The sequence below is a fragment of the Penicillium canescens genome, assembly GCF_028828765.1.
Source record: "Penicillium canescens strain IBT 15451 chromosome Unknown utg000005l_segment0_segment0, whole genome shotgun sequence".
Classification (NCBI taxonomy): domain Eukaryota; kingdom Fungi; phylum Ascomycota; class Eurotiomycetes; order Eurotiales; family Aspergillaceae; genus Penicillium; species Penicillium canescens.
This window is the reverse complement of record NW_026703967.1, coordinates 2,452,880-2,465,396: the sequence shown is the minus strand read 5'-3', so window position 1 is coordinate 2,465,396 and position 12,517 is coordinate 2,452,880. Positions and strand designations below refer to the sequence as shown.

Below are 12,517 nucleotides of genomic sequence, written 5' to 3'. Positions count from 1 at the left end.
TTGATCCTGAACAGATACTGTCGGATTTACTGATGACACTTCCGCGCGAACGCCGTTGTGGGTATGTGGATAGGATCAGCTACAGTGGAACTTCTTACTTGGGTTAAGGTAATGCATTGGACTGTGCCTGGCATGTGATTTCTATTTTGATACTGTATCAGAATAGGAGAAGAAGCACATGTTTTCCGAAGTAGAATGTTCTATTGCTGTATGACGTTCGTGAGAAAAAAGCAATATCTATAAGCCCACCATTGAACGGCTGGGATGGATTATCAAAATCTCTAGCTTGGCCACCATGTCAGCACTGTAAATCTCTGCAGGTATAGTACATTGTCGGTGGCTAATTTTGCCGAGTGTATGTAGTTTTTGTGGGTCGGATATGCAGGTTCATGTCAAGAGTGCATATGTACATGTATGTAGACGCGTAGACGCCAGTTGATGGTCTCGGCTGTCTATGGCAGAAGGGACTGCATTGTAGGTTGAACAGTTCCTGACTCAAGTAGAGGCATGTTAAGAGCTGGAACTGGATTTGAGGGCATTGGACGGCCTGGTTCGTGCTTCTTCTTAGTTCCACAACATGACTCGCCATATTCCACCTCCAGCAGGACTGAATCAGGGGTTGAAAGGACAGCATTCTAGTTTACAGTCCACTGTCTTGATACATGTAAGTTATATAGAAACACACATGTATCCAGTATGAGATTCTATCCTAGTCGCTACTGTAAACGAAAGCTGAAGTTATGTGATGGGTCTTCAATATACTCCAAGTTGGTCCGCTGCGTTCGCAATCCTCAACACTAAACGCTTTCACCTCCATCCATGGCAATTTTACCAGATGTTTCGCGAGCGTAAGTGAATCATACCTATCGGCCGAACAACATGACATCAAGCCCAGTGCTAACTAAATGAGAAACTTGTCTCTGAACGGGCCTAGCGAGAAGACACCGCCCCATTTAGGACTATTTAGTGGAAAATGCAGTGGATGTGTGAATTTCAAGGGCAAATTGAAGCCCACTCCACAATGGCCCTTCAATCTCAATCTCCCCGACGAGGAGGCTCGTCTGGGGATGACAGTGTCGTTCCTGTACCCCGAGTCATGGGGCTGGAGACAGACTTGACTTATAAAAATATCGAAGAGGGAAAAAACACAACGTGAGAAGGAAGATTCCAATGACAATCAATCACATTGTCATTGACCATTTGTATTCCATAGTACAGTACAACATATCAAACAAGATATAAAATAAAACCGCTGCATGATGCTAAATCAGTCTTGTATCATAGCCCACGCCATCAGAGGCCGGGAAGCTTCATAGCACTCATCAATCGTAACCAATCAAAAATAGAAAAGGGGACTGGTAAGTCCGAAGTGAAAGAAAAGAACGGAAAAGAAAGGAAATAGAAGGATGCAAATGCAGAAACACAAGTGAAAGAAGAAGAAACAAACCCTAGGTAAAGATCCAAGATGACAAGGTGGGTATCGTGAGTTCGTCAAGCCATTGCACGCGACGACAAGAACATATCCATTCCCCATGCTATCTTAAAAGGAGCCCGTCAAAGATTTTGATGCTGTATGTAAAGCAGAGCAGACCAGAGCAGATCAGACCAGAGAGTAGAGTAGAGCAAAGGGCACATAAAATGAAATCAGTGCCCCTCTACCTCCGGCGCGAGTTGCGCGTATCCCGACGACCGACCATATCATCTTCCTCATCCTCTTCCTCCACAGGCGCAGGCGTACGTCGCTCGGTGCGTCTCTTCGGTCGACGGCGACGGTTCGAGCTGATGTTACTAGCCGAGTCGTCTGGCGCGAGAGAGCGGTCGTCATCGAGGAAGTCATCTTCACCGCCGCTTTCCCACGTGCCGACGCCGGAGAAGGGTGTTCCCATGCGTGCTTCGACGTAGGAGCCGCGGCGACTTTGGTTGGCAACTGAGAGGCCGGCGCCTCGTTCGCGGAGGGCGCGACGCACGACTTCGGCTTTGCAGTGGAGGGCCTCAAAGGCGTCTTCTAGCGCTTCCATGCCGAGGAAGATGTCGCGCTCGACTTCGGCTAGGGCTGCGATTTCGGTTTCCTCGTCTAGGGCGATGGGGCCGCCGAATGAGGCTGGAGATGTGGGGGCTCCGTTGGGTTGGCTGGAAGGTCGGAAGCTGCCGTCCATGTAGTTTGGTGTTGGCCCTCGGGAGATTCCACCGCCGTTTAGGGGTGTGTTGGAGCGGCTGCCGCTCCAGCGAGAGCCTGTGGCGTTGGCGGAGGTATCTTCTGCGCCGCTACGGAGGAACCCGTCGAATCGGCCCGAAATGAGGATTTCCCATTCATCGTCACTGATTGCGGATAGGGTGGCGAGAACGTGGTGGATGCTGGGGTTATTTAACATATACATGGCGGTTTCTGGGTCGCGGGGGAGAGAAGCCAGTCTGTACAGGCGCTGAATGGCAGACGCCGACGAGACAAGCGCCGAGGGTTTTGGACGCGGCTTTTCGTCGTCGGATCGGGGTACAGGTGTAGCTGAATTAATGCCGAGCAATGAACAGAACAAGGAGCGCTGGTGAGATTCGAGATGTGTGAGCATGGCAAAGGTCAAGGTCTCGTCGTCGACCTCCTGTGGCGCACTTGTCACGGAGTCAGTCTGTTCAGACAACCACTTGTCGACGGCGACTTTGGTCTTTCGAGATTGTCGCATGAAGTGTTCGCGGTACTCCTCGGGGACATCCACATCCAGCTTCTGCATTGGGATGTGCTCGTCGCCTGGCGCAGTCTCCACGGCTGCAGGTGCCATCATAAATGGGGGCCACATGGGAAGCTCTCTGCGGCCAGACACAAGTTCAAGAACCTCTCCCCAGCTTACGCCATCAGGTCGATTCTCGGTACCCTCATTCTCGCAGATTTGGCAGTTGCACGGCTCCGACGAGATATCGCGCGCGAAAACAGCTTCCAGCCGATCCAGCAACCGCCGGGCAACGGATCGATAACCTGTAGCCACGGCAAGAGACCCATTCTTGCTCATTACCTTTTGGTAATCATCCAGTAAACGGTTGTAGGGGTCGAAGATTTTGCCAGCCACCAGCTGGGAGTGACTCTGACCATGCGAGAACGGATCAGACTGGCCGAGACCAGCAAGCAGCGCTCTCGACACTTTGTGTTCCAGTCCACCATTCTTCAGCAGGTAATCGACTCGAGGGATCGAGACCGGCATTTGCGGCGGAGGTGGGGGCGGCGGGGGCCCGCCGAATGCGCCTGGGTTCATTGGTTTCACGTAATCAATCGACTCGTCGCTGGGGGTATGGCGGTGGGACATGGCCGATCGGTTCTGCGTGCGAGAGGGCGGCTTCGTCGGTGGGGTCGAGGGCTTTCGCGGGGCTGAGTACTGCTGGTTGGGAGCAATGGAGGTCGCATCAGAGATCGACTCGGCGTCGATATCACGGACTGTCAGGTTGGACTGCGAGGCTGACATCGTTGAGCGACTGGAGCGCTTGGGCAGCTTCTTCTCATCGGAGCTTTTCGTCTTGGACTTGTGACTCGACGACCGAGGCGGAGATTCCTTTTCATCCTTGGACGTCGACGTTCTGGGTTTCGAAGGTGTCTCTGTTCGGGACGTCTTGCTCGACTTGGACCTGACGGTGTCATCCTTCTTCGACCGCAGACTTGACGAGGATCTGTTGACCTCCGTCCGGATTTTGATATTTGTTTTCTTCGCCTTGGCCTTCTCCGTCTCCTTCTCGTCGTCGTTAACCACACTCCCCTTCCGCGAGGATTCCTGGTCGAGTCCGGTCAGCGGTGGACTGGGGGGCGCATGGTGGTTCTCGGTGCGGTGGTTTGTCTTCTCGTTATCGCGTTCGGTCAAATCGGTTGGGTCTGGCGTGGGGATATTGGCCTTGCGGACATCTTCTTTGCTGTGGGCCTTGGAGAAGTTGGGATATGGCAGACTCGACCTCGATTCGAGGAACGAGGCAGTGCCCGACCGACTATCGAGGCCTGGCATGGAGGACCGGCGTTGGGAGGAACGGGCCGTATCGGAGTCACGACCCTTGGTTGATGGGCGGGTCAGGCCTTTCTTTGTTGTCGTCGTCTTCTTCCTATCGTCGCGGTTTAGTCTAACAGGAAACATGGCGGACTCGAAATTGTGTAGTGGATCCTTCGTCCCGCTAGTTCGAGGTCGTTTACCTCTCCCTTGGCAGGGAATTTGGCTATTTTTGTCAACGCGCTTAAACCCTGCGGCTCTGACTGGTTTAGAGTCTTATGATCAACGTATGTGACCGTTTCGGATTTCGGGCATTTTGGAGAAGAATAAGCTCGCGCAGGTACAAGATGTACGAGATGGGGAAAAAAGCGATGCGGTGAACAGACCGACAATCTCGGCCCCCGCTCAACTGACGTGGTTGAACTGCATGGAAGCCTGATATAGCCAGCTGAACCTCGGGGAACACAGCACCTAGTTGATGTCTACAAGGATGTATATAGTGCTCACAGGTCAATATGGTACTTTATTCGGGGTATCTTGTACAAAAGGGATTATTCTGATCCATGCAATCCATTCACAGCCTTGACGGGGGAGGTCTCAAGCACCCAATTGCCATCTTCCTCATGAGCAACTCCTCCACTATGAGCAGCCCTCATCATCTTGTCACTGGCAGGCGTCAAATCGCCCGTATTGTGATCCCAGATCCAACCTTCCTTGAGCCACATCCATGACAGATACGCACGTAGCTCTTTATCTTGCGGCAAAACACATTTCCACTCAGCCACAAATCCTACCTCCGTTGCACCGGTTCCCCGCCAGTCAGAGGCCTTGTCGCGCAATTCATCGCGGCAGAAAATGCGCCAGCTGTCAAGGGAATAGGCTCCAACTCCAGGTAAATGCGCAATTTCCCAGGCAACTCGGAGGTCTTCTTCGTTGATGCATTCGTCGCGGCCAACATCCCGGCCGTCCAGTTTGCGCGGATAGTGAAGTTTGCGATATCTTTTGTTTTTATGTGGGGGGTTCGTGAGCCATGTTTCTGCGAGTGCAATGCACTTCCTTGCGCGCTGGTTTTGGAAGCCTAAACAACGGATCATCGACACAAATTCTGACTCGTCTGCTGCTGCTATGGCCTCAATTGTTGGGTAGTGGTCAAAGACCTTGAACAGCACTGGTAAGGCAACTCCGCCCCGTGTGCGATTCAGAAAAATGGTTGCAATGAGTAATCGGAAAGGGTCGTGTGCAAGCTGTTCTTGAATGAGCCCGAAAGATGGGACATCGATTGGCGGGAATGGCAGACAGGATTCCGCATCGGCCAATACCTTTGGAAAATAAGGAGACAGCTTTGGGGATTTGATTCGGGGTGCTTTGTTCGGCTCTGGGATGTGTAAGGATGTACCTTTCACAGGAGTTTGGGGATTCTCGTTCGTGGACAGTGGGATACAAGGGGGGCTCTTCGGGGGAAATGATATGACAGGAAGTAGTGGTGTTAGATCAGGCTCATCCCAATCAAAGTCACTTGGAGCATCACTCAAAGAAGAATCTGACAAGAAATCTGGAGACAAGTTGAACTCCACGAGAAGTTGCCAGGCTTCAGGGGGAACAGACATATTGTACAGCGAAGTGGGAGTTTCCAGTTCGCTTTCAGGAGTTGTGGCCTGTAAGAAATACTTGGACTTAACCTCATCGCCAGCAGTCACGCCTGGCAAATCATTGGTCTTCAAAAATCCAAGTCCCACAGATTTGGGTCAGTGGGTAGTGGAGGATGAGCAGGGCTCTGTCCTTCGCTGGGATTCTGGCGAGAGCTTGATTGCCGGATGGGCGAAGTCATTTGCTGGACTGGGTGTTCAGCGGAGATATCCGGTTGGTGTCCACTCAAACGGAGGCGGTTTTCAAGCCTACGCTGTTTTCTCCGAACGTACTTCTTTCTGTTTTTCTCTCTGTTCGATTTCTTCGATTTGGCAGGTTCAGAAGGAGGAGGTATGGAAACAGAATGCTTGAATGCACCTGGCGAAATTTCATGAGAAGGTACCTCACCGCTCCCGTCGGATTTGACTCCGCCCTTATGGCTATGCTGTCGTGCACTGACAGAGTCTCGCTTCTTGTGCGTCTTCGGCTCCATTCCTTTAGGAACTTCTTCAGTGCCAGAAATATCCACGCAGTCCATCGCCATCGCAGCGTCAGGAATAGTCCTGGCAGTCTCCGAGTGTCGGACCTTCTTGATCCCAGCCTCATCGTGAGCATGCTGTGTTGCGCTTTCAGAGTGGCGCCTCTTGCGCTTCTTAAGCCCAGTAAACCCAGCGCCACCTTTGGCGCCAGAGAGATCCAAGATGCTCGCGGCCTTACTATGACCGTGGCGCGTTGCACGTTCTGAGGAGTGACGCCTCTTGTGTTTCTTCGGATCCAGGGTATCATCCTTTTGCTCAGAGATTTTCAAGAGTGCCGTTGCTCTCACGGTCTGACGGCTGAGGCTTGATCGCTTCTTGTGTGAAGGTTTCGGAGGTTGTTTCTCTTCATCATCGATTTCATCGCCAAAGGCAGAACCAGCATCATCTGCCGCCACGATATTACGCTCTTCAAGATAAGTCTTTCGCACGAACTCCAGCAAGGCATCGACAGATCCATTGTTCATTGTGGCTGCGAAAGCCACATTTCGTACCTGGTCGGTGAATTGGCGCCTGGCTGAACGTAGGATAGGCTGAACCTCCGTAGTCATAAAAGCGTGGGAAGCAATGAATTGAAGCACCGACATCTGCTTGTCTGGACTCACCAAGGCGAAGATCTTCTCTTCGGGCGACTCCTCGGTTTCTTCAGCAAGAGTCAGATCGAGGGCTTGTTCAGGCCCCTGTATGGTTTTGTCTAGGCCCATGCCATCTGTAGAGTCTTCGTTGGGGACTTTGCTGGAATGTTTGCGAGTGGCTTTCTTGGACTCTTTCTTGGCATCTTTACCGAAGTCCATCGTTGCCAGAGCGCTTTTTATTTTCGGGGAGTCCTTTGACTTAACCTCGGAGATGGAGGTAGTGGCAGTGACAGGTGTCAGTGAGGGAGTAGGAAAATGCGAAGACTTGGTTTCGGTGCTTCGAGCACGGCGAGGAGAAAGTGCCAGCGAGTCGTGCAAGCTGCCTTTCCCAAAAAGACTAGGCGTAGTGGAAGCATCCATAGCTTCGCCTTCCGCACGGGAACCTTCGAGGCTTGCTTCTGCGGAGAGGATGGTATCGATGGTTCGGTCGAAGAGGTCGTCGTTGAAGGACTTGAAAGGGGTGATATGAGGCGAGGGAGAGGGAACAACGACAGAAATATTGCTCGACCTCCCCATTCTGGGATAAGAAGAATGGCGAGCCCAGATTCGAGATATTTGTCTAAGATGGGAAGCTGTCGAGGTTTGGAGATATGTCGCTGCGGTAGCGGTTTATTTGTTGGAATTGTGCAATCAAACCGGTCAATGGAAGTTTTGGTGGGCAGGAGAAGAGTTTCAGCAACCTGCAAGGCACTTGAGACCAAATGCGCTGCTTTTTCTTTTCTTATTTTTTTGAAATGTCGGAAGCTGTTTGTCAAATGCGGAGACGCGGGGATTGAGTTTAGGTAGGGACGCGACGTGAGCTGCTGGGAGACAGATTGATACTGAGATAAACATAAATGAGGGACAGATACGGACCAGAAGTAGCTCGCGTAGCATTCAACAAAAAAGAGAAAGGAGGGAATAATGAGAAATTGTAGATGTATGGTTAAAGAAAGGCAAGCTACTGAGAGCACAGGCCACCCGATCAACAAATCTATAAGTTGATGCTGGAGACATTCCACACTGCATTTTTTCTATTATGAAGTTGATGGATCTTGATGGATAATATTTACCGCTTGTTTCTATTTCTCGTGCTTATCACAATGAATACGTGCACTTCACATGGTATATACATGGCAATCTATAACCAACATGTACAGCAGACAACCGTCTAAACAGAGTATCCAGCCGAATTAAGCTGTCTCGGCTCACCAGCCGCATCAAATGTACCATTAGGCAAGACGCGGATGAGTTGAGCAGTGCTCTGACCGGGAGCAACCCAAGTGACATTGTGTCCTCGGGCCTTCATGAAGGCCACCGTATCGTTGTTATAAGTGTACTCAAAGCTGACCTGGTTGGGCACCAGTTGATCATGCAAGCGAGGCTTGGCCAAAGATTGGGCAGCCGAGAGGCCTTGATCGATGGAGTGGATGATGCTCTGCACGGTGGCAGTGATGATGCGGCTGCCTCCTGCGGATCCGGCAATCAAAAAGAGAGTGCCATCAGGGCGAGTGACTATCGCCGGTGTGATGGAAGAAAGGGGGCGTTTCCCGGGTCGGACATAGTTTGCGACAGATGGGATATATCCAAACTGGTTTGATGAGCCGGGGATGGAAAAGTCTATAGAGGATTAGCCGAGTTCCTTTTTTGTAACCGTTGGCTTTTGAGTTACCGTTCATCTCGTCGTTCATTATAATACCAGTTTCTGGAACCATGACATGACTGCCGAACAAGAGGTTGATTGTTGTAATGACTGAGATTGCGAGACCGGTGTGGTCTGCGGCGACGATGTGAGAAGTTCCAGGTCTGAAGTGTGATGTTAGTCAACAGTCAGAGCATCATATGCGAAGTGTGGAACGTACGTATCCAGGCTTTCAATTCCAGCCGGATCATAAGCAGACACATTCTGGGTTCGAACATCCGAGATTCTTGACCTAATATCGTCGATCGTAGACTGGTCAAGCATCTCCGTTTCGTATTCGGCCATACCATCAACAAACAAGGGATCGCCCAATTTAGATCTCTGCATTTTTTGTTAGTGATATTCAACCGCTCAAGAGAGGAGAACAAGACAGCCTACCTCTCCGTATCCAAATCGCATCGCCTCATCCATCCGATGAGTGCTCAAGTGAACATCCTCTTCAGTCGCGAAGAAATCCTTATATGTCCCCAGAATCTTCAGGATACTCATAGCGACATTACCACTAGACGGGGCAGAGGTACTGGTAACCTTATACCCACGGTAGTCAATCTGTGAGATATTGCGAATAGCAACAGTATAATTGCTCAAATCATCCAGCGTCATTGTCCCATTCTCATTCTGCAGCGCATTGATCATAGTCTCGGCAATAGATCCTGTGTAAAATGCATCCGGACCACGCTCTGCAATGGCCTCGAGAGTATCCGCATACCGGCGACGAGTAATTGTATCACCGAGTCCGAGTCTGGTTCCATTCGGAGCGAAGTCAATTGCCCATGTCGGTTTTTTGGATAAGAAGTCTTCTCCATCGCCGACGGCGGACTTCATATATTTGACCAGGTCTGCTGTAACGGGGAAGCCTTCGCGTGCAGTGCGGATAGCGGGTTGTAGGACTGTAGACCACGGAAGGGAACCGTAATTCTTGTGGAGGTACTCGAGGCCTCGGACTTCACCTGGCACTCCACTAATAGAGCTGTTAGCGTCACCCATTTCCATGCTCAGACTTGTGTTCTTACCTGGCTAGTCCGCCATAGATAGACGCGTCCTCATTATTTTTATACATGTCCTCAAAAGCTGCCGCAGGAGCTGTCTCTCGGAAATCGATAAACTCATAGGTGCCATTTGGTGACTTCACGAGCATGAAACCACCTCCGCCAATTCCACTATGGTACATTCCTGCAGCCGTTAGCTATGCCTTTCTGCGGACGGCTATTTGGCTGTCCTGACTCACCAATAACGCCGATACAGAATTCAGTTGCAACCAACTGCCCAATTTATCAGCAATAGTCCACCAAGTCCACATTGGCTCTCGGCCCGAATACACCCACAGCATCAGCAGCATTTCCTCCCATCTTCAGAATATCAGTTCCATGCTTCGAACATATCGAACTCTCGCTAGCAACAGCTCCCAGCTTCCCAGGAGCGATATGGCCGTGGGATCCATGATCTTGTTCGGAAAACTCCAATGGAGATGTGGATACTCTAGGTAAATGCGTCACAACCAAAAGCAGCGACAGAATCGCCAAAAGGCCGAGTCTCATCGGCTGCAGCATGGTCTCAAGGATCTTCGACCGATTTCTCCGCTGCAAGGGATGCTGCGCAATATTTATTCTTGCAGAAGTGGCTGGCGAGACCAGCCAAGGCTACGACGACATATCATAAATATATAAGTTCCTTAGAGAGTGAGGGGAAACGCAGCTTCGATAGGGGAAAAGAGAGTTATTTACCTGCTTCTCCACATCTTGCCCGCTGATCTCGCAGGGGGGTTGCATGTCAGTCTCGGAGGATACCCCTGATTTGTTCGGATTTCTTGTTGGTTCGGCGGCGATTTCCAAATTAAGCGTCTAATACAGGAGCTACAGATTCAAAGGAGTGAACTTTGATTAAATCGGCACGACCTTCTGTAAAGTTTCGCGGTCAAGGGGCGATATCTACTCAACGTGACCCCGCTGATAAGGGGCGCCAGAGCCTCAGATGTTCAACTCGGCGTTTGCTTCCGTCATATGGAAATATAATCGGCTACTCCGAGGACTTTTTTGTCTGTTTTCACCTTTACTAACTAGCGGAATGGAACATTCCCCGTAATCCTCGAGACAGATAGGGAAGAAGTTACATTGGTAAAATTATTAATCATCGCCCTGGGCCGCCTTTCCAATCCACGCGATAGTATCATTCCACTCCTGAGGAATCTCGACCAGCGGTTCCAAAGTGGCCATGACCAGCCGACGACCCCAGTCACGCACGTACCAACGATTACACATAAGACGCATAGCAAGACCATAATGAAGAAATAAAATGCGAGCCATCCACTCGCCGTTTTGAAGAAGTGAGCAAAACTCGTCGCTGAGGAACAGGGGCCATGCAATAACACCTCCCTGCGCTCCAATTTTTGGCCATGGCTCGATGGCCTGATACAGAAGCTGCCATGTGCCTCGATAGGTATCTTTCTTCGAGTCTTCTTTCGTATCAATGGTGGATAGTAGTTGGTTGAGTGATGCGACAATGTTTCTGGTATGAGTGTCAGCTACTTACTCCCCACACGCTGCGTACGCTTGAATCATACCCATGAAGACGGAAGAGTTTCTTGTTATCTTCTTCAGGGGCACTGCCACTGTGTTGCGTTAGTTTGGAATGATTCACCGAGCGAACTCATGAAAAAGAACCTCATACTGGGAATGTTCTCCGGCCTCCAGACTTTCCTGTGTTTCAGGTGCACACAACCACCCTTCTAGCTGGCTACCACCTCCAGCTTCGTGGATTCGGGAGGAAATCATAGCTGGCCCAGATATCAAGTTTCGAACTTCGAGCACCACCGAGACAGGGTCCGGTGGTTGACTGTGGATGGATATAGCTTTGAGTCCCATGGCGAGGATAAGAATAAAGATGAAAGCCACAAATGCTGGCTCATAATCTGGCGGAGAGAGGTCTGAAATAACTTTACCCAACCCAGAGCATGCTTGGCCCTGGTAGTTCAAGGCAGTATCCAGCCATGAAGCTCGGTTCTCATCCTCCACAGAAGCAAGATGTAAAGCCGAGAGTGCAAGAAGGCTGTCGAGGAGGTATGGGAATGAAGATGCCATGCGAGGGATGCTCATTGACAGGTGGTAAGCGGAGAGACCATCCTGAGATAGAGTGTGATATGTCGACGTGAGATATTGATGAAACAGTCTTGTCTCTAGCATACGTGTTGGCAACGGGCGATCTACCGCCGGCCTTGTAACATAGCTCTCTGTTCCGTCTGGGGCAACGGATGGTTGGGGACTGTCCCCGTCACTGCTGGACGGGGGATAGCTGCACTCCAGTTTGCGCTTTCTGCACAAAGTACATTTTGGAACGCGTTCATCGCACTGCAGATGATGTCAGACTTGAGACTCAGTTGATAGACAACAGGGCCAGATATCAAAGGATACAGTTGCGTTATAGCGGGCAGTTGTGGGACTAGTTGATATAGGAGAGCAAGTCCATTGCTGGAACCGACCTTAACATGCCTCCTTTTACATTCCAAGCACCCCTTCCTGGATTTTGTGTGACTCCGACGCAATGGCATTGATGGCTGCCATTCAGAGGGCCAAAGGTAATCCGAATATCGAACAGATGAAGAAAAGCCAGGCCAAACCCACACTGCCGACCTCGGCCCTTTTCTCTGGGGGATCTGCCTACATATGATCTCGTGTGATTGGCGCGGAGAGCCTCGACGCTTATATAACAAGTGGACTAACCCAATCTGGAAAATACCAAAAGAGCAAAGAATAACACAGAGGGAAATGGCGGGAGAGACTGCCTGGGGGAAGGTCTTCATTGGATCTGAGCTGGCGCTAATTATCAGATTGTCTCCAGATTGAAGAAGGCTGCTTACTGGAAACCAGATCGCCGGTCCATATTCCGTCATCCCATGTTCGACACTCAAACCCCCAATTTTGGAGTTACTTGCAAAGACCCAATTTTTCTCTTATATAAAGAAATATTGGGTCTGTATGCTAGCTTATAGTCGAAACTAAGTAGTTTGGTTGGAATTTTTGCCTTAATCTGTGGGGAAACCGTTGGTTCCAATCTTCTGACCAAGCTTAATTCCGACGACTACAGACA

At 50.5% G+C, this 12,517-nt stretch overlaps 5 protein-coding genes across 5 annotated transcripts; all 5 read right to left on the bottom strand.

Annotated features, from left to right (window-relative positions):
- Positions 1 to 1,655: 1,655 nt before the first annotated feature.
- On the bottom strand, positions 1,656 to 4,103 carry N7446_008532 (uncharacterized protein; the record flags this gene model as incomplete). The annotated part of the gene is made up of 1 exon (XM_058517277.1): positions 1,656 to 4,103. The coding sequence occupies one exon, from the start codon at positions 4,101 to 4,103 to the stop codon at positions 1,656 to 1,658; it is 2,448 nt and encodes an 815-aa protein (XP_058370923.1).
- A 404-nt stretch (positions 4,104 to 4,507) lies between these two features.
- N7446_008531 (uncharacterized protein) lies at positions 4,508 to 5,563 on the bottom strand (the record flags this gene model as incomplete). The annotated part of the gene is made up of 1 exon (XM_058517276.1): positions 4,508 to 5,563. The coding sequence occupies one exon, from the start codon at positions 5,561 to 5,563 to the stop codon at positions 4,508 to 4,510; it is 1,056 nt and encodes a 351-aa protein (XP_058370922.1).
- Positions 5,564 to 5,673: 110 nt separating this feature from the next.
- Positions 5,674 to 7,269, bottom strand: N7446_008530 (uncharacterized protein; the record flags this gene model as incomplete). The annotated part of the gene is made up of 1 exon (XM_058517275.1): positions 5,674 to 7,269. The coding sequence occupies one exon, from the start codon at positions 7,267 to 7,269 to the stop codon at positions 5,674 to 5,676; it is 1,596 nt and encodes a 531-aa protein (XP_058370921.1).
- Positions 7,270 to 7,903: 634 nt separating this feature from the next.
- N7446_008529 (gamma-glutamyltransferase) lies at positions 7,904 to 9,984 on the bottom strand (the record flags this gene model as incomplete). Its single annotated transcript, XM_058517274.1, has 7 exons — positions 7,904 to 8,352; positions 8,405 to 8,538; positions 8,595 to 8,755; positions 8,813 to 9,395; positions 9,448 to 9,607; positions 9,663 to 9,696; positions 9,760 to 9,984. 7 exons carry the CDS (start codon positions 9,982 to 9,984, stop codon positions 7,904 to 7,906), a joined length of 1,746 nt encoding a protein of 581 aa, XP_058370920.1.
- A 573-nt stretch (positions 9,985 to 10,557) lies between these two features.
- Positions 10,558 to 11,526, bottom strand: N7446_008528 (uncharacterized protein; the record flags this gene model as incomplete). Its single annotated transcript, XM_058517273.1, has 3 exons — positions 10,558 to 10,939; positions 10,995 to 11,042; positions 11,102 to 11,526. The coding sequence occupies 3 exons, from the start codon at positions 11,524 to 11,526 to the stop codon at positions 10,558 to 10,560; spliced, it is 855 nt and encodes a 284-aa protein (XP_058370919.1).
- Positions 11,527 to 12,517: the final 991 nt, after the last annotated feature.